This window comes from Chelon labrosus, assembly GCF_963514085.1.
Source record: "Chelon labrosus genome assembly, chromosome: 5".
NCBI lineage: Eukaryota > Metazoa > Chordata > Actinopteri > Mugiliformes > Mugilidae > Chelon > Chelon labrosus.
The window spans coordinates 1,998,404-2,018,875 of NC_140341.1; the positions used below are offsets into that span (position 1 = coordinate 1,998,404).

General features: G+C 44.8%; 1 protein-coding gene across 5 annotated transcripts in view; it reads left to right on the plus strand.

Moving 5' to 3' along the window:
* Positions 1-2,190: 2,190 nt before the first annotated feature.
* The window catches only part of LOC311487882 (protein mono-ADP-ribosyltransferase PARP4-like), a 33,157-nt gene continuing 14,875 nt past the window's right edge, over positions 2,191-20,472 (plus strand). For 4 of the 5 annotated variants that reach the window (XR_014699061.1, XM_084544281.1, XM_084544284.1 and 1 more), the window contains exons 1-37: positions 2,191-2,264; positions 3,100-3,227; positions 3,341-3,569; positions 3,976-4,057; positions 5,330-5,408; positions 5,497-5,601; positions 6,487-6,645; positions 7,085-7,222; positions 7,330-7,497; positions 8,146-8,297; positions 8,429-8,560; positions 9,016-9,114; positions 9,329-9,512; positions 9,596-9,737; positions 10,451-10,593; positions 10,710-10,841; positions 11,161-11,247; positions 11,324-11,488; positions 11,609-11,655; positions 13,130-13,211; positions 13,441-13,578; positions 13,650-13,839; positions 14,195-14,265; positions 14,726-14,913; positions 15,320-15,419; positions 15,522-15,692; positions 15,845-15,925; positions 16,154-16,234; positions 16,316-16,411; positions 16,531-16,641; positions 16,793-16,831; positions 17,075-17,107; positions 17,347-17,370; positions 17,457-17,480; positions 17,571-17,594; positions 17,687-17,713; positions 17,804-17,836. Coding sequence is in view for 4 of the 5 variants with exons in the window: in XM_084544281.1 (XP_084400407.1) it covers positions 3,102-3,227; positions 3,341-3,569; positions 3,976-4,057; positions 5,330-5,408; positions 5,497-5,601; positions 6,487-6,645; positions 7,085-7,222; positions 7,330-7,497; positions 8,146-8,297; positions 8,429-8,560; positions 9,016-9,114; positions 9,329-9,512; positions 9,596-9,737; positions 10,451-10,593; positions 10,710-10,841; positions 11,161-11,247; positions 11,324-11,488; positions 11,609-11,655; positions 13,130-13,211; positions 13,441-13,578; positions 13,650-13,839; positions 14,195-14,265; positions 14,726-14,913; positions 15,320-15,419; positions 15,522-15,692; positions 15,845-15,925; positions 16,154-16,234; positions 16,316-16,411; positions 16,531-16,641; positions 16,793-16,831; positions 17,075-17,107; positions 17,347-17,370; positions 17,457-17,480; positions 17,571-17,594; positions 17,687-17,713; positions 17,804-17,836 (3,882 nt within the window). In the remaining variant the exon portion in view is untranslated. The remainder of the gene's footprint in view (positions 2,265-3,099; positions 3,228-3,340; positions 3,570-3,975; positions 4,058-5,329; positions 5,409-5,496; positions 5,602-6,486; positions 6,646-7,084; positions 7,223-7,329; positions 7,498-8,145; positions 8,298-8,428; positions 8,561-9,015; positions 9,115-9,328; positions 9,513-9,595; positions 9,738-10,450; positions 10,594-10,709; positions 10,842-11,160; positions 11,248-11,323; positions 11,489-11,608; positions 11,656-13,129; positions 13,212-13,440; positions 13,579-13,649; positions 13,840-14,194; positions 14,266-14,725; positions 14,914-15,319; positions 15,420-15,521; positions 15,693-15,844; positions 15,926-16,153; positions 16,235-16,315; positions 16,412-16,530; positions 16,642-16,792; positions 16,832-17,074; positions 17,108-17,346; positions 17,371-17,456; positions 17,481-17,570; positions 17,595-17,686; positions 17,714-17,803; positions 17,837-20,472) is intronic. The other variant, XM_084544282.1, reaches the window with a different exon arrangement.

Here is a 20,472-nt window from a genome sequence, read left to right on the forward strand (position 1 = left end):
ACATCTGGATCCTGGAGACTCTGCTCTGCTCTCCCAACTTCTTTATGGTCAGAAGTTCGTTGTGAATCTTCTTCCCTCCACAGTCCATAAAGAGAAAACTGACTCAAATGATAATAATGTTGTGCTAACACTCACCCTGTCTCACTGTTCAACCTTCTTCTGTCCACTCAAAATAAACTCTGAGCTGATTTCAGAGTTCTCTTCCTGTTCTCATCAAACTTGTTCACCTGCTCAGGTGAGCTCCTCCCCTCTCCAGTTTATCTGTGAGGATCACACTCACTACATGATGTGTTTATGAGCACCACTCTCAGCTCGCAGGCAGACAAACTTTAAACTACAGCAGTGGCAATGTGTTAGGAAGTTATTCCTCCAGGAAAAGAAAGAAGTTAATGAGAATTATTATTATTAATAATAAATATCTACCCGGACGCCTCCCGGGAGAGGTGTTTCGGGCATGTCCCACCGGTAGGAGGCCTCGGGGCCGGCCCAGAACACGATAGAGGGATTATATCTCTCGTCTGGCCTGGGAACGCCTGGGGGTTCCTCCGGAGGAGCTGGCTGAAGTGGCTGGGGAGAGGGCTGTCTGGGCATCCCTGCTGAAGCTGCTGCCCCCGCGACCCGGACCCGGATAAGCGGGAGAAGACAAAGGCGACGACGACGAATAAATATCTAACTGAATGCTGCTAGATTAGCAGCAGACAATTTATTTGTTCTTCCTAGATGGACAGATAGACATCACTCAGCATGTTATACCAAAACCGATTACGACTTGTTTTCAGGGCAAATATTAATGAAGTTAGGGTTAGGTGTTAGTGAGTGTGAGTGCGTGTTATTGTAGTACTTGTATTTGTCCAGGAAAGGGCAGCATTACTCTGTGTGTGTAACAGAGCAGCCCATGTGATTGACTGGAACTTGCGCATGAATCAGTCTATCAAGATAAACTCACTCACATTGAACCTACTTCCGCTTCTCAAAAATCTCATTTCAAAGTCAGGAACTGGAATTTGATCTTAAAATGATGCTTGAATATTCATTCATTGATTCATTCATCTTCTGTAACTGCTTAGTCCTGTTAAGGGTCGCGGGGGTCTGCTGGAGCCTATCCCAGCTGTCATTGGTCTAGAGGTGGGGTCCACCCTGGACAGGTCTCCAGTCTATCACAGGGCTAACACAGAGAGACACTCACACCTGGGAGGTGGGAGGAAGCTGGAGAACCTGGAGAGAACCCACGCAGACACAGGGAGAACATGCAGACTACACACAGAAAGGAACCAGTCGGCCAGTCTGCTTCATGTGTCTGTTTCTTCTTTTTGTTTCCCTGTAGAGGAAACCGTGGCTTCTGAACAGATTTTAATTTAGAACCTCCTCTGAGACTTGAGGAGAATAAACTAGAGGGTCCAGGTTGAACATAAGAACAATAAGGTGATTTTTAAAGAGTAATCTGAAGGTAAAACGACATAAGTATAAGAAAATGTCCTTGTCATCGGTTACACGACGGGCTCCCTGCAGTAACGTATTATACTGTTAAATATGTGTTCATTCACATTTACAAAAGAAAATTCATCTAAACTCTAACTGGAGTTAAAAACTCGTCTTTCCTTTTGTCAGCAAGTGAAAGGTCAAAGGTTTTTACAGACGGGATCCCCTAACCAGGGTTGTAGATCCGATGTAAGGACTTTTTTGCCGGTGTGCAACTGCTACCATACCACCATAAATCACAACTACGGAGAGGCTCGCCATATCATTCAAAAAGTACTGCACAGGGAATCATTTATTGTGCTAACCTTTCTTGTTTATTTGTCCTAAACAGCCAACAGCGTGAATTTCGAATAATTTAGGTTATTTTTATAACAGTTCATGTTTTTCAGAAATTGAGGTCCCCTGTCCCCACTGATGTCCCCCCCCATCTCCCCCCGGGATCTGCACCCATGCCCCTAACCCTAAATCTTGAGATTTCTCTCTTTGTCACTAAGTAAATCAGAAAATACTGTTAATAGACTAAGAGCTTTCTATCTATCTATCTATCTATCTATCTATCTATCTATCTATCTATCTATCTATCTATCTATCTAAAGTTCAAGGTAAACGAGGCCTCGGTGCGTCGAGGACTTTTATTTTGAAAGCACAATAACACCGGAAGCATTGTACTGTCTGTGGCTCGGTGCCGTTAGCTTGATGCTAAGCTAACCGTACAGGTAGTGTTCATGTCGGCCTCTGCTTCCTGACAGCAGCTGCAGGAGTCGTCTCTGGGTGTTGACAGTAAAGTAAACCTCTTATTTATTTCTTTTTTATTTTATCCAGATGTTAGTTAACAACGCGTCTGATGTAATATTTACTTTATTTAAGTTAAGAAGTAGAAGGAGACTCTTATTTGAAGTGAAGACGCGCTGTCATAAACCATTTCATAAAATATGTCTTGGCAATTTAAATTCTTATTTTAATTATAAATATGTATATTTAAAAAAACGTGCTTTCGCTTTGTACCGCAACGATTTTTATTTATTTATTTATTTTTTATTGTTTTGGAGATTTACTTCCGCATCCAGACCCTACCTGTCTGTAAACAACAGGAACTTATAGAAACATTTCTGTTTATTACTCAGCACAGTTACACACAACAGATAACAAATCATTTCAACTTTTCTGCTTGTTCTAATTCATTTTAAACATTTTCTCTGCAGATATTAGTTCATAAACCACATCTGCTGTTAAAGAAAAGTCAAAAAGTGCTTAATGTGTGTGTGTTTTTTTATTGTTTCCTGCAAGAAAGCAAAAACAGTGGACGCATTTTAATTTAAAAACTTCCTCTGAGATTGGAGGAGTACAGATCAGAGCGTCCAAGTTTAACATAAAACAATCAGATATTGTCCCAAAACGTCCCTAGTTTATCTTTTACATTATGAGCTGTATTCCAGGTTTCCTGAAATGTGTCTTAATTTGCATTTACCTGCTAAACAAAAGTGTTAACACTTTAAAATTCTTCTTCTTTCGTGTTGTCTTTTTTTTATATAGTCATTCTGGCTGCACACCAGCTGAGCACATTAGGATGACACAAACTAAAAGCAGCGCTGGTATCTCTTCTGTCCTCTCCTCTCACAGTCATGGCTCTGTTTGAGAACTGCTCCGTGCTGCTGGAGCTGAAATATTTATCGTACAAGGAGAAGAAGAAGCTTCGCTCAGCGGTGACGGACAACGGGGGCAACGTTGTCTTTGTGGTCAATAAACAGGTCAGAGATCCACGGCGCCATCGCTTGTTGTTTCGCTGCAGTCTGCAACCTCCCCCACCCACCCACCCACCCCCCCCTCACTGTGCATGTATTTCTGCCTACGTTTCCCACAGTGCTCTCTGGTCGTGACCAGCGATGTGGCCAACCTGAGCTCCAACAGGCTGCGCAGCGTCCACAAGCACCAGATCCCTGTGGTCGGAGTGGATTACGTGTACAGCTGTGTGGAGAGAGGAGTCCGTCTGCCTGTGGACGAATTCAAGCTGGACACTTCCTCCGCTTCATCCCTTCCTCTTCTTCCTCCTCCGTTCTCCTCACCGAGGAAGACTCCACACCCACGTCAAGGTCAGTCCGAGCAGATGCAGCTGATGGTTTCAAGCTGAAAACTTACTAAAAACACAAACAAAACCATGTGGAAAGTTTGGTTTGTGCACTTTACTGTGAAGTCTAAACCAGAGCTGCACCCAGCTCCAGCTCAGACACAATCTTCTGTTTCTTATCTCGTCAACACACATGTTGATATGTGGCCTTTTGGATGAAATGGACGCATTCTTCAGGTTTAACCACACAATCTTCTGCAGGAGTGTTGAGTTCAGATAGAGGGTGTGTTTGCTCATGGGGTGTGTGCACTGCTGAACCGCAGCACAGATTTTCTTCAGGCCTTTACCTCCAGTGTGTAGTCATGATTAAAGACTAGTGTGTTCACTGGGTGGTGTTAATGTGTCCTGTCTTGTCCTTGTGTTTTTTTAAGTGTCTGTGATCAAAGTGGTGGATGAGACGTCTCTGAGGAACGAGGCTCCGCAGAAGAGTGGGAATGTCTTGGAAAAGTTGAGGTGAGAAAAGAGTCACGTTATCCCTGGAGGACGATGTAGTCTGGGAAGGTTCTCTGGCCCCGTTCAGAACTCACATTAACATTAACATCCATCCTAGGTGACCAGGGGCCTCAAAACGTTCCGTACGTTCTTGTTCACGGAAAAGTTCAGACGTATCAAGAGTGAAATGACCATGAACATGTACGTGCCTCACGCCAACATCATGTCTGGCGTACGCTGACTTCTACAGATGTTGATCCTCTGGAGACACTTAGAGGTGATGCTGGGAAACTGTCAGAAATGCGAAAACTATTAGTCCGACCAATCGACCCTGAGCAGAGCCATGCCAGCCGTGTGGGACGGAGTTATCCTCATGTCAGTCAGGTATATCAAATACCCACAATGCATCTGAACAGGTCAACATTAAAGAGCAGTTTGCAGCGAGAGACGGTTTTCTGAATGTAATCAGAGCTATGGACTGGACACACATTGATATAAAAGAACCATCACATGATGAGTTAGTGAATGTCAACAGGAAACATTTTCATTCAATCAATGTACAGATCATAGTCAGATATGTGTATCTATGACAGATGTATGTTTATCTTGCTGTTCTCTTCTCTCTTTCTTCTGTCTGTACCCGGCTGGCCTTAGGCAGATGGGTCCCTCCATATGAGCTGGGTTCTGCTGGAGGTTTCTTCCTGTTAAAAGGGAGTTTTTCCTGCCACCGTTGCCTTCAGGCTTGCTATGGGGGTTTCAGGACGGGTTTTTGTAAAGCGTCTTGAGACGATTTGTATTGTTATTGACGCTATATAAATAAAATTGAATTGAATTGAATATGTGATGCACAAATGCAAGTAACCAACATTGTCTGGCCTCACACTCCTCTTACGTTTATTGTTTATGCTGGAGGACAGCGTATTTAAATGGGGGCGTGGACAGGGACGGGTCAGTTACAACATGTGCCTCAATTCCACATTGATTGGGATGTACAAAGGAAATGTGCTTCTGGATCTGAGCAGACGCCACGTTTTAGAAGGAAATCCACACAAGTCTTTGTACATGAGGCCCCTGGTGTCATTTATTATTTATTTTATTAATAGACTTGTGCTAATGTTCCCAGTTCCTCAGTCAAGATATGTCGTAATATAATACCTCAAAGCTCCAGACTCTGCTTTCATATCTCTGTCACATGCTGCTACAACAACTGGAATGAACTTAAATCAGAGTTCAGGATTTTCTGCAAATCAGAAAACAACAACACCTTTGCTCATTTGTCGTTACATTTCACAGGATCTACTCTGAAGCTGATTCCAGACTCCCATCGTTCCCTAATCGTTTTCAAGTGGCCAAGTATTCGATCTATAAAAAGGTGAAGCGGCTCTTCGTTGTATTCATTCTTTGTACGACTCTAGCGCTGGAAGGACTGTCGCTACATGATTTCACGTGTTTCACTGCAGAGAAACAGCAGCAGCTGGTTTGTGCTGGAGCTGCAGAGTTCCACCAGAGAGAACGGACGGCAGTATCGGGTGGTCAGGTACCTGAAGGAGGATGCAGGAGCCGAGGTATGAAGGCTTTACCGTTGTGCTGCAGCTCAGCTTTGACTGAAATGTGTTGTGGCTGCACATGCGTCATAGCGCTGTTTCTTTTCCCCACTCTGTCTTTATTTGTGCCGTCTCCTGTCAGAATTACTTGTTGCTTTTTAGATTTTGTAGGACCTGTTTAAACTGGGGCTGTTTCTGTTTTCAGCTCTCTTGCAACTTTGCTCTGCTCAGAAAGCTCCAGAAATCTTCACATCCACAGTAATCACAGATAACTTGTCCAGAGAAGCATGTGACTGGACTTTAAAGGGATTTAAAGTTTTGGCAGTTTTGCTGCTACACGCCTCACTGCGTAAATCACTGCCCTCTGCAGTCATTTACTACAACAGCACTTTATATTCTGCTTGCTTTTCACAGCGTTACTGCTGCTTCGATCTCCTCCTGATTCCCAAATGATGAAGTTTGGGTCGAGGTCGTAATAACAGAACGGCACTAAAAGGAATTTGTGTTATTTTTTTCAGCCCCTACTTTAAACCTTTTGTTTCTCAACCTTTGTTTCTCCCTTCGGCCTAAAACACACGTTCTGTTATAGTATGCCGTAAAAGTAAACTGAAACCAATATAGGTATAAAAACTGTTTTCACTTTCCTCTCATGCAAAATTTTGACCAAACGTTTTTAATGTAAGTCAAATAAACAAGCGAAATGTGACTTTTTTTTATCCTTGATTGGAGAAGTCTAAAATGTGCAACCATTTTACAACATTTAGAACATCGTAGCACATTGACCCGTCCAGTGAAACCAGACGTTCATGTCAGAGTAACTCAGTTTTGGCTCCATCAAAAGAACAAGTGATAAAAATCTGGGAAGAAGAACTTGAATAAAACTCATACCTGTGTTTGTGCTAACAGAAGGCGGCGGTGAGGGACATGCTGGTGTTTCCGTCCACCTCAGAGGAAGCTGTGGAGGTGTACCAGGCCCTCAGAGACTCCCTGGAGGCTGCAGGCCTGCAGATTAGGACCCATGTCCCCCCAGAGACCAAGGACCTGGGTTCTGCCCCCCTCAAGGAGGTCAGACTTAAACAGATCATACACTCTGCTGAGTCTCAGCAACGAGAAAACTCCCTCTCTTTGATCTCAACTGTGTTTTTTCATTGTAGCTTGATAAAGGATTTACATTGAGAGCAATACAATAAGACTTTCTGTATTTCTGAAGGCTGAGATAGCTTTCACTTACTATGCTGATGGTTTGTCAGAGTTCTGCTCGGTCCCTCACATGAGATCTTATTTTCTTATTTTACATAAACCTCTCATCTCCTTTTTATTTATACAGTATGCTCTCATGTCTCTTGGGTTTGTAGCTCTTTCAGATGTTTATTGGGCTACTTCCAACTGGTTTAAGATCTAAGGTCTAAGATGCCAGAATGTCTTGATTCCTGCAGTGAACTGCATAAAATAGTGAGACTTTGCCTGTTCTGACTGATTAACATGTGCTTTATTTAACTGACAGCTTCTTCTGGAGGAGAAGCTGAAAGCAGGACGCTTATCTGAGGAAGTGTCCGTGTTTGTGGAGCTGCTGTGGACCGAGGCCCTCGGTTGTCTTGGCGACGTCCTCAGCGTTCCCATCGACAAACTCAGCCTCAACGACGTAAAGATTTCACTGTGGATTGTTCCAGGAAACATCAGCTGCAGCCCGACTCAGAGTCGGTCTCATGATGTCAGCTCACTAGAGTTCCGTCTGTGCTCTGTTTGTAGGTGAGCAGGGTGGAGGGCTTGTTGCTTCAGGCCCAGAAGAAGCTGAGGGAGAACGACTATGAGACGGCGGTTTCTCTCCTGGGGGAGGTTTACACCCTGCTGCCGCACAAAATGAAAGTCTTACGTCCCGATGCCAAACTCATCTCTCAGAAATTGGACCTGTGTCAGGTAATGCACATGGATACGAGCCGATGTGTTGCAGGCATCTGTGCAGGTTTGAGCTTCATGCGCTGCAGCATAAATCACACACACACATCTAACCAATGAGAATGCACAATGCTAAAAAGGTGGAAGCAAAAGAGAAAACCCTGCTGATGACCCTCCTCTTTGTGACATGGAGCTACAGTCATCCACCCAGTCTAAGGTCTCATGTTGATAAAGGCTGACACAGTTATTTTATCAGAGCGATCTCACCCAGTGTCCCACAGAGTAAACTAACACAACGGTCGTTATCCTGCAGATAGACACATAAAGAACCATGTTCATATCCTCGCTTTGAAAGAGAGTTTTACATTTAAACTGATTCTGCTGAGCAAGAATGTGTCCTGTTGATGTCCCATGATGCAATGCATAAAGGAAATTAAGAAGCTTCAAAAAATTGGACCAGATTCCAGAAATAAAAACACTGAGTGCAGATTAATAGTATTGAATTAGTACAGAGCGTCCAATCAACACATTAGAGTTTAGATAAAACGTTTTGTCTGTCCTCTCCTCCACTGTCTCCTCTATGTTCGTCCCATACAGACTGTCTACACAGACTTTCCGTGGAGTCTTTGCCTCAGACTAACATGAACACAATCTTTTCTGTTTGTCAAGTTAATCAGAGACCTTCTGAACGTGAGTGAGATGACTCTGAGGAACTCCATGACGTCCTGCGTGGGGAAGTATCGCGCCCTGAGGTGCAGCATCGAGCCCGTTCCCTCCGGCAGCTCCGAGTTTAAGGCTGTGAGCGATCTGCTGCAGAACAGGTACTTGAATCTGCTCATTATTGTTAGAAATAACATAGAGACCCCATTCAAATCTTAATGTAAATCCCGTCCTTACACCTACAAATATACCGGTGTTTATATGTTGCCATGTTTCCATCGGTGTGTTGCAGCAAGGTGCAGATCCAGCAGATCATGCGCGTCAGCAGAGGAGTGGAGCTTCAGACCTTTAAGAGCGAGCTCGGGAACATTAAGCCTCTTCTGCATTCGTCCAGCCCCACAAACTTTGTTGGGATCCTGTCCCGGTGAGATTAAACACCCACGAAGAAAATACTCAAACCATCGACTATCAGACAGGAAATGAAAGATGAAGAACGTGTTTCTACCTAAAACACACTTCCTGCTTTTACATGGACACTAATCTCACTCCGATATGTAGATAAATGCTCGGCTGCTAACGCCAGCGTTCATAGCATGCTAGGAGCCGGTTGGTGGGACTTTCTTAAATCTGATCTCTTAACAACCATGCTGCCATGTAACATGTATTGTACACACTTAACAGTCCAGGCAATATCTAAACAAATATTCAAAGCATGCTGTGTGTTTTAACGTTCACTTCTTTCATATTTGCTGCAGCAGCTTTGGAGCATAATTTAAATCAGTTCATCAGTATTTGACGCAGTAGCTCTGCATCTCCTCTCTGAGCTAAACGATTTGTTTCTCAGCTCAGTGTTTTTGCTCTCTCTCTTTGTCTTCTTAGCGGCCTGCTGCTGCCCCGCGTTGGAGTGGAGCTTCATGGGATAGAGAGAACAGACGTTGGCAATCTGGGCAGTGGAATCTACTTTAGTGACGCCATGAGGTTAGTGGACAGCCTGAAAATACAGACGGTGGGTTTATCTGCATGTTCCATTAAAAAAAACAAAACAAAAAAAACAACGTGAGTTACTGTAACTTTTAAAAACACTTTAAAATCATGAAACCCAATTTCAGATAAAACAGCCAGTGAGCCCTTGGTGTTGGTAAATCAAGGTTAGGAAACCTGATTGTGTCCTCCACCGTCCTTCCGTCCACAGCACCAGTTTGAAATACTCCAAACCCAGCGTGATGGACGGCTCTCGGCTGCTGCTGGTGTGTGACGTGGCGTTGGGACGGTGCAGGGACGTCCGCCAGAGAGACGCCACCCTGACCCAGCCTCCCGAGGGACACCACAGCATGCACGGGGTCCGCCACACCGCTAACGCTCGGTCTGACTTTGAGGTGAGAATAAAAGTGTCTCTGATGTTATTTTCGTTCTCGATTGTTCAGGCCTAACATCTGTTCTATATCACTGTGTTCTCCAGGATGATGAGTATGTGGTCTACAGCACTGACCAGGTGAAGCTGAAGTATGTGGTTCAGTTCAGCATCGAGGGAGACCTACGGAAGGACTTCAGTCCTGACATCACCAAGACAGACGAGCTGTGCCTGCCCCCGTCCGGCCAAGGTGAGCTGTTTGTGCAGAAACAGAAACTGGAATTTTTTATTTAATTGAATTTATTTTTAATCCTAAAACAATCTTTTATTCTGTAGCCTAAAACAAAAAAAAAATGAGAAAGTTAATTAGACCTAATTTTCTTTCTACTAACGTGATTTAAGTTCAACAATTCAAAAACATAAAAACAGATGTATTTTGAGTATTTTGATTATGAGTGTAGCAGGAAGCAGTCTCCATGGTGACCACTGGTCCAGGTCTCTCTGGTCCAGGAAGTAGTCTTCATGGTGACCACTGGTCCAGGTCTCTCTGGTCCAGGAAGTGGTCTCCATGGTGACCACTGGTCCAGGTCTCTCTGGTCCATGGATCATTGTGTTCAGCTCTAAATAAACCTGGTTCTTCTCCAGATTCAGAAAGTCTAAAATTCCATCTGAATATTGATCCAGAGTCATGTCCGTGCTCCGTTTAGACAAAGATTAGAAATCACTGACTGATGGAAACTACTTCTTCTTCTACACTTACTTGTTTAGCACGAAAACTCTTTATTTATTTTTTATTTTACGCTACAGACCATATTTGTATGCACAGCCTTTTACAGCATGGTCCACTTTGTGTCACTTAAAATGTTCCTGCGCCTCTTTTGCTTGTGTGATTTTAAACTATGTCATCTAAGTGAAATAACAATCAGACACATAACTGCAGAAACTCTCTCTCTCTCTCTGTAGACTTTGGTTCAGAGGATGATGGCGTGGAACACGTCACAAACCCTCTGGACAACGTGAAGCCTGGACTGTTGAACAGCTCTGGTCAGCAGCTCCCTCTGCAGGCCGTCCACGTGAAGTGCAAACTGATGGATCTGCTCTCTCAGGTGAAAAAGAAGCGGCTGTAAATGATGTTCTCTTCTTTTGTCTGTTGTTGTCCGATGTTTGCTGGCTGGCATCTCAAGGCGGAGGCCTGACGGCGCGTGTCTGTCGTCCTCTCTAGGTCATCATTTTCCAGAAATACACCAATCAGAGCTCTGAAGCCATCGAAGCAAAGTATGTGTTCCCTCTGGATGACTCTGCAGCCGTGTGTGGATTTGAGGCTTTCATCAACGGGAAGCATGTGGTCGGACAGGTAACGCGGTTTTCCTGCTGATTATGTTTTAGTGTTTAAAGTAGATTATCAGCAGTTTGGCATCACTGACAGTTAAGTTGTAATCTGCTGGGCCAATCACATCGTTAGGGGCGTGGTTTAATGTGGTGAGGGACAAAAGATATAAAGTTAGATGGGTGGATGGATAGATAGAGGGATAGAGCCACGGGAAATCTGGTAACCATCATTATAGACAGACAGGAACAGGAGGAATTACAGTCAGTAAAAAGGATAACAAAAGAATATATAGAGTGTTTATAATACAGATTAACTCTGTATCTTGTGTGTGTTTGTGTCTCAGGTGAAGGAAAAGGAGACAGCTCGCAAGGAGTACAAGCAGGCTATAGAGAAAGGCCACGGAGCCTACCTCATGGACCAGGACGCCCCGGTATGTCCGTCCATCTCTACCCTCCTACCGATCGCTCGCTACGTCAGAACACTTGTAATGTTTGTTCTCCCTGCAGGACGTGTTCACCATCAGCGTGGGCAACCTTCCGCCCGGCGCCACCGTCCTCATCAAAATCACCTATGTGTCCGAGCTGATGGTCAGGGACGGCAGTATCCTCTTCTCCCTCCCCGGGAGCGTGGCTCCGTGGCAGGAGAGCGCGGCGCTCAACCAGACCACGCAGGTAAAGAAGATATTAACCAGAGAAGGACTTCATCAAGCCCTCTTTGTATGAATCTGTCATCTGAGGAGACATAGTGACCCGAGGCCAGCTGTGTTCTTAGTGATCTGGTTCTGTCAACAGGTTACCGTGGAGAAGGTGTGTGTGACTGACGAGGAAGCCGGCAGTAGGTGAGCTCCGTGACTCATCCAGACTACTCTAATGCAGCTTACGTTTTCCATCTATGGCGAATCAAAGGAACATCAGACTGTGGAGCAAATACAAATTTGATTTATTAGTAGTAGTTTGACTTCTCTGCTCTGGTTTTATAGTAGCTGGCTCTCCCACAGCAATACGTTGGCTGTAGCCTGACTCAGCTGTTAGTCGGTAAGATGATGATATGAGTCTGGTAACGTTTGGACGTCATTATGAGACAAATCTTTGCAGGAGCATAATAAGTTCCCAACGAAGAGACTCCAGACCCTTACTCTCCTAGATCTCTTTATTCATTAGCTTCAGCTCAACCCTAGCCCTAGAACACTAACGTTATAAACAGTAACACCATCACTAACGTCGGGTACATGTCACCTGATAAAAAAAACAATGAAGTACAACAGTACATGGTAAATTGAACTACTTTTAAACTATAAACTGTCTCATAAAACAAATAAAGGAGACTTATATATATAAAGTCTCTAAAATTTGCAAAAAAATAAGTGATTCTTAAACAAATAGCTGCTTGAAGAAAAATAATGGAGCGACAAAGTTGAAATTGGCTCCACCCATTCCTGGGACATGTGAGACTTGTCCAGTAAAGACACAGTCTGTCTGCATCACTGACAACCGTGGGAGACATAGTCAGTAAATGGCACTTTATGAGAGGGTTAAAATGATGAGCGGACCATAAAAATGTTTTTGACCAAATGAACTCCATTGGTAATTATCACTAAATGATATTTATTCATGAGCGTTACACTAATTAAGAATTAAAGTCCAAGACTTCTTAGCTAGCTCTGGTATCAAAGAATAAATATGTGTAGCTAGCGACTGCTAAAGTAAAACTAATTAACTAAACCTGTGACGGAATGATAGCTGTTGTCATAAATATCTGGTTATAAGTTATTACCATCATCTGATTTAATACACAAACACTAACGTCAGGTGAAAAATCATCTGAACCCTCCTACCCTCAATGACGTCAGTGAGCAGACGGAAGGACCCACATGAATCAGACAACAACCCTAATGTTCTAGGGTTAACATGTCACAGCAACACTTGATCAAGTGTGGAAAGATCTCAAACTGATTCATTAGATCTGTTCAGCTTTCCCTCCTCGTGTGTTTTCCTAAGTTTCCAGGTACTATGTTTTGCAAATAGCTCAGCTCCAGGTTGTCTTTGCACCTCCTCAAGATGAGCCCTCTGTGTATTTGAAAATATTTTTCTATAGTCATCTGGACCGAGGAAGCAAACTCTGCCACCAGTCCTTCTTATTCATGTTCTGACTAATAAAATCACTATGCGGCTTTTCTTTATGTCACAAAAAACAAAGCGAGAGAAACTGATGCACTGATGTTGCACCAGTGTTTGTCGCTGCGTCGTGCCCTTTCTAGTTTTTCTTTGTGTAGCTGCAGGCGCTGTGTTCATGTGCCGTGTCTTTTCTCCCAGAGAGTTCACCTTGAACGCATCAGTGGAGATGCCCTACGAGATCTCCAGCCTGCAGTGTATCACTCACAAGGTCAAGATGAAGGTAACTGGATTCATTTCCAAGTCAGGAGATATTTTATTTGTTCATCTGGAACTTGAGATGAAGACAGAAGTCTGCCTCAGTGATGTTTCCAAATGATATTTCTTGGCATTATTAAGCAGACTTTTATTATATTTGATGGTTTTGATTATAAGTAGAGTAACTGAAAGAAAGTATTCATTGCTTGCAGGTTCAGTCAGTTTTTCTGTTTTGCTGTTTTGTGATCGTACAGAGAACGGACTGTAAGGCCGTGGTCAGCGTGCTGCCAGGAGAGGTCCTGGGTCCGGACGGTTTCCAGCTGAACATCACTCTGTCTGAGGTCCATCTGCCCAGGATGTGGGTGGAAAACCACCCAGACAAGGACAGCCAGGTCTGTCTTTTTCTTTTTCTTCCTCTCATTCTGAAACGTCTTTGTCAGCCACGTCTTGCTCTCTCCTCCAGGCCTGCATGTTGGTTTTCTACCCGAACTTTGAGGTCGACTCCGGCTCAGCGGCCGATGAAGTTGTCCTGTTGCTGGACACGTCTGAGTCCATGAGAGGAGAGTCTCTCCACATGGCCCAGAGAATCGCCCTGCAGGTCCTCAAAGTCCTCAACAACAGCGTCAGACTCAACTTCATTTTGTTTGGCACGGGTCAGTTTGATGCTTTTAGTCGTGAAACTTTGGTTAAAGAGAAATAGAAATGTGTTTTATGATGCAAACTGAACCAGACCCTTCTCTGGATCTGGTAATCTGTTAGTCATGGATGCATGCCAGAGTGTTTCAGCACTTCATCTATTATTAGCTGAGTATCATTTACATGAAATATGAGAATTATCTCAACCAGTGGACAAATACTGCATCTGAAAACCTTTCAGCACAGGTAGTCCAAAAAATCTGCTTGGAATAAATCAAATATAACCTGTTCTTTAGTTTCTCAAATATTTAGTAAAAGTGAGAAATGACAGCAGCAGTTAAACTTTCTCACTGGCAGTGTTTCTCATTTCAGAACACAGAGAAGCTTTCCTGACGGCAAAGCCACTGTCTGAAGTTCATCAGACCGCTGAGCGCTTCATCAAGGTGAGTCACCTTCCCTCATGTTGTCCACTGAGTTAAACTCCTCTTCCTCAGATCAGCCCTGTTGAGTAGGTGGTCTTTAATGTGACCCAGGACTCATTGTGTGTTCACACTACCAAAGGAAGGAGGTCACATGTGTCCCAGACCACCTCCACATGTGGACTGACACCAGAGGTTGTGTCGTATAACAAGCTCGCCCCTAAATGCAAAGTTGCAGTTGTGTATGATCAACAAGAGGCTCTTTTATAGAAAATAAAAACAGAAAACAAAGAACAACATACGGAATTCTATGACTAAACTAAAAGTGTTGAAAATAAACAACAGTAATACAGTTTGTGATTTCATTAGTGTTCGTGTTGGGTTTTATCTGGATGTAACTGGTGCATTCGCAGCCATTCAACAGTTCATTGACGCGTCCTCAGTTTAAGTCGAACTTATTCCCGGTTCCTCTCCCTCCCTGCAGTTCTGCTCCTCAGTGGGGGGCAGCACCGAGCTGTGGCGCCCCCTGCGAGCTCTCAGCCTGCTGCCTCCGTCCCACGGCGTCCGGAACCTGCTGCTGCTGTCGGACGGCCACATCCAGAACGCCGAGCTCACCTTGCAGCTGCTCAGAGACAACTCTCAGCACAGCCGGCTCTTCAGCTGCGGCCTCAGGTCAGACCATAGACTGTAGAGACACCATGACGTCTGGAGCTCCCCCTGGTGTCTGGATGAAGTATAGGTCCTAAGCTCCGCCCTCTTTATGTTAGTGGATGGGACTTGGGACAAAATAAAACACTAAAGTACACGTGAAATAATTTTCCAGGATGGTTTCTGTCTTTTTCTGTCTCTCATTGACGCTATAAAAACAGGATGTGACATCATGATGATTGACAGTTGATGTTCGACTCGGTAGTAGATAGAGACAGGATCTCCTGGACGTCCTGGACAACCAGGAAGACATGGAGTTGGGGAGGAGGGGGAGGACAAACTGGCTGTAGAGGAATAGAGACAGACTGTGTGAACAGATGTCTAGTGTCCGTCATGTCCTGCAGGTCTTAATGTTTCTTTGTCATTTCAGTCCAACAGCCAACCGGCACATGCTCAGAGCCCTGGCTCAAGCAGGGGGCGGAGCCTATGAATTCTTCGACACAAAAACCAAACACAACTGGGCAGAGAAGGTGAGACTGTGATAAATCACATGTAATCAGTCCATTTTACCCTTGTAAAGCTGTAAAAATGGCACAGAATGAGATTAACTGTCTGTTGTGTCCTGGCGGCAGGTGGCCCGTCAGGTGAAGCGCATGGCGTCTCCGGGCTGCAGCTCGGTGTCAGTGAAATGGCAGCAGTTCAACCCGACAGCTCCTCTTCCCGTGCAGGCGCCCAAGAAGCTGCATGCTCTGTTCAATGACTGCCACACCCTGGTTTATGGCTTTGTGCCGCACTGCACTCAGGTACACAGTTATACCATTACAACCTGAACCTAAATCACCTAGACGTGTGCATTGCAGTTTCCAAGAGGTCTTCATGTTGTCAAGAGTGAGCCTCGATTTTAAAAACATGTACACGTTCTTTCTGACATTGAGATTATCGATGCGTCATACAGGCGACCCTCGTCGGAAACTTGAGCGGTCAGGAGCTCAGGACCATGGTGTCGACGTCTGAGATGCAGAAGACGAGAGGAAAAGTAAGAAGACACACGTTGACAAACACCACCCACTGTACATGCGTAAAAAGAAAGAAGACACTGGACTGTCCTGCTTTTATCACAGACAGTGAACTAACCTCAGACACTGGATTGTCCTGCTCTTATCTCAGACAGTGAACTAACCTCAGCTGCAGATACTGATGCAGGACGTCATGAACCGTGAGGACAGTGCAGTGATGATGACTATGATGATTTGTGTGTTTTCAGTTCCTCCACAAGCTCACAGCGAGGGCCCTCATCAGGGACTACGAGGACGGGAACCTGGACAACAGTGAAGCTGGACATGAGGTCTGTTTGTGACTGATGAAAGGCAGCGCTGCTCGCTTTAGACCTCCAGTTTGAGCTTCACAGTTTATTTTTTCTCTCCAGCGTAAGAAAGCGGAGCTGAAGTCCTTCATCGTCGAGTTGAGCAAAGAGTTCTCCATCCTGTCTCAGTTCACCAGCTTTGTGGCTATCGAGGAAAGGGTCCGTGCATTTACAGCCTCTTCTTTTTTTTCTGTTCAAGTCACCAACTTGCTTTGAACTCTAGATGTGACATTGTTGGGTTTTTCTTTCAATACAAATTTTTACTGATTTATATTTAGGACTCGGAACAGGCAGAGGACAATTTCACAGACATCCCCAAGTTGATCGCAGAGGAAGACGTGGACTTCCTCTCCTACATGAGCTTTCCTGGCGATGACGATTCTGATCCCGTATGAAATTTACAGTGCTACAAATATTTCTTTACACTGAAACAATAGATAAAACATATAAAAGGGGAAGACGTTTTAAATTAGCATCACATCTTATTTTTCTGTTTGCTTGTTTGCTGTGCTAATGGCTGTGTTTGTCTCTGTGGTATAGGACATGGGCTTCGGTGCTTTCAGTGATGGGATCCCAGAGGTTAGTCCTTTCACACACAGACTGACATATCTGGATGTTCTGGAGGAACAACAGATGCAACAAACAAGACAAACATAGAGCAGTGCCGTACTATGGTTCTCTGTTCATTCCTGATTGTTGATTTGTTCAGTTATTGATCATACTGACTCAACGTCTCCTGCATGTGCTTCACTAAAATCTAATTTAATGAGCAAATGTCCGTGTGTTTTACTGACGGCTGTTTTTATCATCTCTGTGCAACAGGCATGCAGAGTCCGTTTTAGTCCTGAGAACGAGGTTAGTCCTTTCACACACATACACGGAGCTACAACACATGAAGCAAATAAATATCTGTATATTTTTAAAGGCTTCTGTTTTTAATGCCGTACTTGGGCATGTTGAAGTAAATAACATCTAAAGTGTTAACAAATGTTAAATTAGCATCATGTGTCTTTGGAGCAGTGCAGTATACAATTCACTGTTCGTTAGCTCACTGTTGTGGAGCTCTGACGGCTGCTTTTATCTCTGTGCTACAGGTGGTTGGTGATGATGAGTATGAGGTGAGTCCTGTTACAGGTGTTTGGTTTGCAGTTGTTGATCATGTACAATGTCTACATACTGACGGCTGCTTTTATCTCTGTGCTAGAATCTTTGTGAAGATGTGTATGCGGTGAGTCCTGTTACACATATTTGGTTTGCAGTTGTTGATCATGCACACTCTGTGTCTACATACTGACGGCTGCTTTTATCTCTGTGCTAGAATCTTCGTGATGACGTGTATGAGGTGAGTCCTGTTACAGGCGTTTGGTTTGCAGTTGCTGATCATGCACACTCAATGTCTACATACTGACGGCTGCTTTTATCTCTGTGCTACAGGAGGATTGGTATGATGACGTGTGTGAGGTGAGTCCTGTTACAGGCGTTTGGTTTGCAGTTGTTGATCGTGCACACTCAGTGTCTACATGACATTTGCTTGCTGTCTTTGTGCTACAGGCATTGGGTGAAGATGACGCTTTGGTTGCTAAGGTCAGTCCTTGCACACACAAACTGAGACATAGCTATTTATTTCAAAGCGTTTACTTTTAATGCTGTGCCTGGTGTAAATGATGTTAACAAATCCCAAATTGGCATCATCTGTCCTTGGAGCATTATGTAATACACAATTCTCTATTTATTGGCTTTGATGGGTTATTGTTGATTTTCTTTTTTTTTAATTTATTGATTATGTAGTTTTTACTGCACACGTTTCACAAAAATGAAATTCAACGAGCAGATTTACTGGTGGTTCACTCATAGATGTGTGTGTTTCTGTGGTGTAGAGCATGAAGGCCACAATGTTGACGTGTAACAAGGTTAGTCATAAAACCGTCCCTCTCACCCTCCTCGGGTGGTATCTGTGTCATCCTCAAGCTCGGGTCCTCTACCAGGGGCCTGGGAGTTTGAGGGTTCTGTGCAGTATCTTAGCTGTTCCTAGGACTGCGCTCTTCTGGACTGAGGCTTCTGATGTTGTTCCTGGGATCTGTTGGAGCCACTCCCCCAGTTTGGGTGTCACTGCCCCGAGTGCTCCTACTACCACGGGGACCACGCTTGCCTTGACCTTCCACATCTGCTCCAGCTGTTCTTTCAACTCTTGGTACTTCTCAACTTTCTCGTGTTCCTTCTTTTTGATGTAGGCGTCTGCTGGTATCGCCACATCGATCACCACCGCCTTCTTCTGCTCTTTATCTACCACCACTATGTCCGGTTGGTTAGCCAGGACCTGTTTGTCAGTCTGGAAGCTGAAGTCCCACAGCACCTTGGCCCTGTTGTTCTCAGCCACCTTCTGTGGTGCGGCCCATTGGGATTTGGGTACTTCTATTCCATACTGGGTACAGATATTCCTGTACACTATTCCAGTCACTTGGTTGTGTCTCTCCATGTACGCTGACCCAGCTAGCATCTTACACCCTGCTATTATATGCTGGACTGTCTCAGGGGCATCTTTGCAAAGTCTGCACCTTGGATCTGATCTACTCTTGTAGATCTTGGCCTCTATGTCTCTTGCACCTAGGGCTTGTTCTTGTGCTGCCATGATCAGTGCCTCTGTGCTGTCTCTGAGTCCAGCCTTTTCTAGCCATTGGTAGGTCTTCTCGATATCAGCCACTTCTTCAATTTGGCGGTGGTACATGCCATGTAGGGGCTTTTCCCTCCAGTTTGTCTGCTCCTCTTCCTCTGCTCTCTTATCGAATTTCTGTTGCCTGAGACATTCACTTAGCAGTTCCTCCTTTATGGCCATTTTTCTGATGTACTCTTGGATTTTTGATGTTTCATCCTGGATAGTGGCCTTGATGCTCACTAGTCCTCGGCCTCCCTCTTTCCGCCTAGTGTAAAGTCTCAGGGTGCTGGATTTGGGGTGAAACCCTCCGTGCATGGTGAGGAGCTTTCTTGTCTTGATGTCTGTGGCTTCTATCTCCTCCTTTGGCCAGCTTATGATCCCAGCAGGGTATCTGATGACTGGTATTGCGTACATGTTGATGGCTTGGATCTTGTTCCTGCCATTTTCAGTACCTTCCTCACTCTCTGGAGTTATTTGGTTGTGGTTGATTTCCTTGCGGCCTCCTCATTGTTACCATTAGCCTGTGGGATACCAAGGTACTTGTAGCTGTCTTGGATATCACCTATGTTGTCCTCTGGTAGGTCGACCCCTTCAGTTCTGATCGTCTTGCCTCTCTATGAGACCATCCGGCCACACTTGTCCAATCCGAATGACATCGCTATGTTGTTGCTGTAGATCCTGGTGGCATGGATCAGTGAGTCGATTTCTCGCTCATTCCTGGCGTACAGCTTGATGTCATCCATGTAGAGCAGGTCACATCTAGGTGGAATTGGTACCCGTAACCACTCTTTGTGACGATCTGGCTGAGGGGATTCAGGCCTATGCAGAACAGCAGTGGTGATAGTGCATCTCCTTGGTATATGCCGCATTTGATGTTGACTTGGCCAATTGGCTTTGAGTTGGCCTCTAGGGTTGTCTTCCACATTCCCATCGAGTTCTGGATGAAGGCCCTTAGGTTCCTGTTGATCTTATACAGTTCCAGACATTCCAGTATCCATGTGTGTGGCATTGAGTCGTAAGCTTTCTTGTAGTCGATCCAGGCGGTGCACAGGTTGGTCTGTCTGCTCTTACAGTCTCGGGCGACTGCTCTATCGATCAGTAACTGGTGCTTGGCTCCTCTGGTGTTGCTACCAATTCCCTTCTGAGCCCCGCTCATGTATTGAGCTATGTGCTTACTCATCTTAGCCGCAATTATGCCTGACGGGGCTTTCCATGTTGTGGAGAGACAGGTTATTGGCCGGTAGTTGGATGGGATAGGCCCCTTCTCGGGGTCCTTCAGGATTAGGACTGTCCTGCCCTGGGTTAGCCACTCCGGGTGGGACCCATCCCTTGGCAGCTGGTTCATCTGTGCTGCTAAGCGTTCATGGAGTGCCGTTAGCTTCTTCAGCCAGTAGGCATGGATCATATCGGGGCCTGGTGCTATCCAGCTCTTTATCTTTGACACTCTTTCTTGGATGTCTGCCATTGAGATGGTTACTGGTTCTTGTTCTGGGAGGTTGTTGTGGTCTGGACTTAGGTCCACTAGCCATTGGGCATCTGGGTTATGTGATGCCTCTTTTTCTCATAT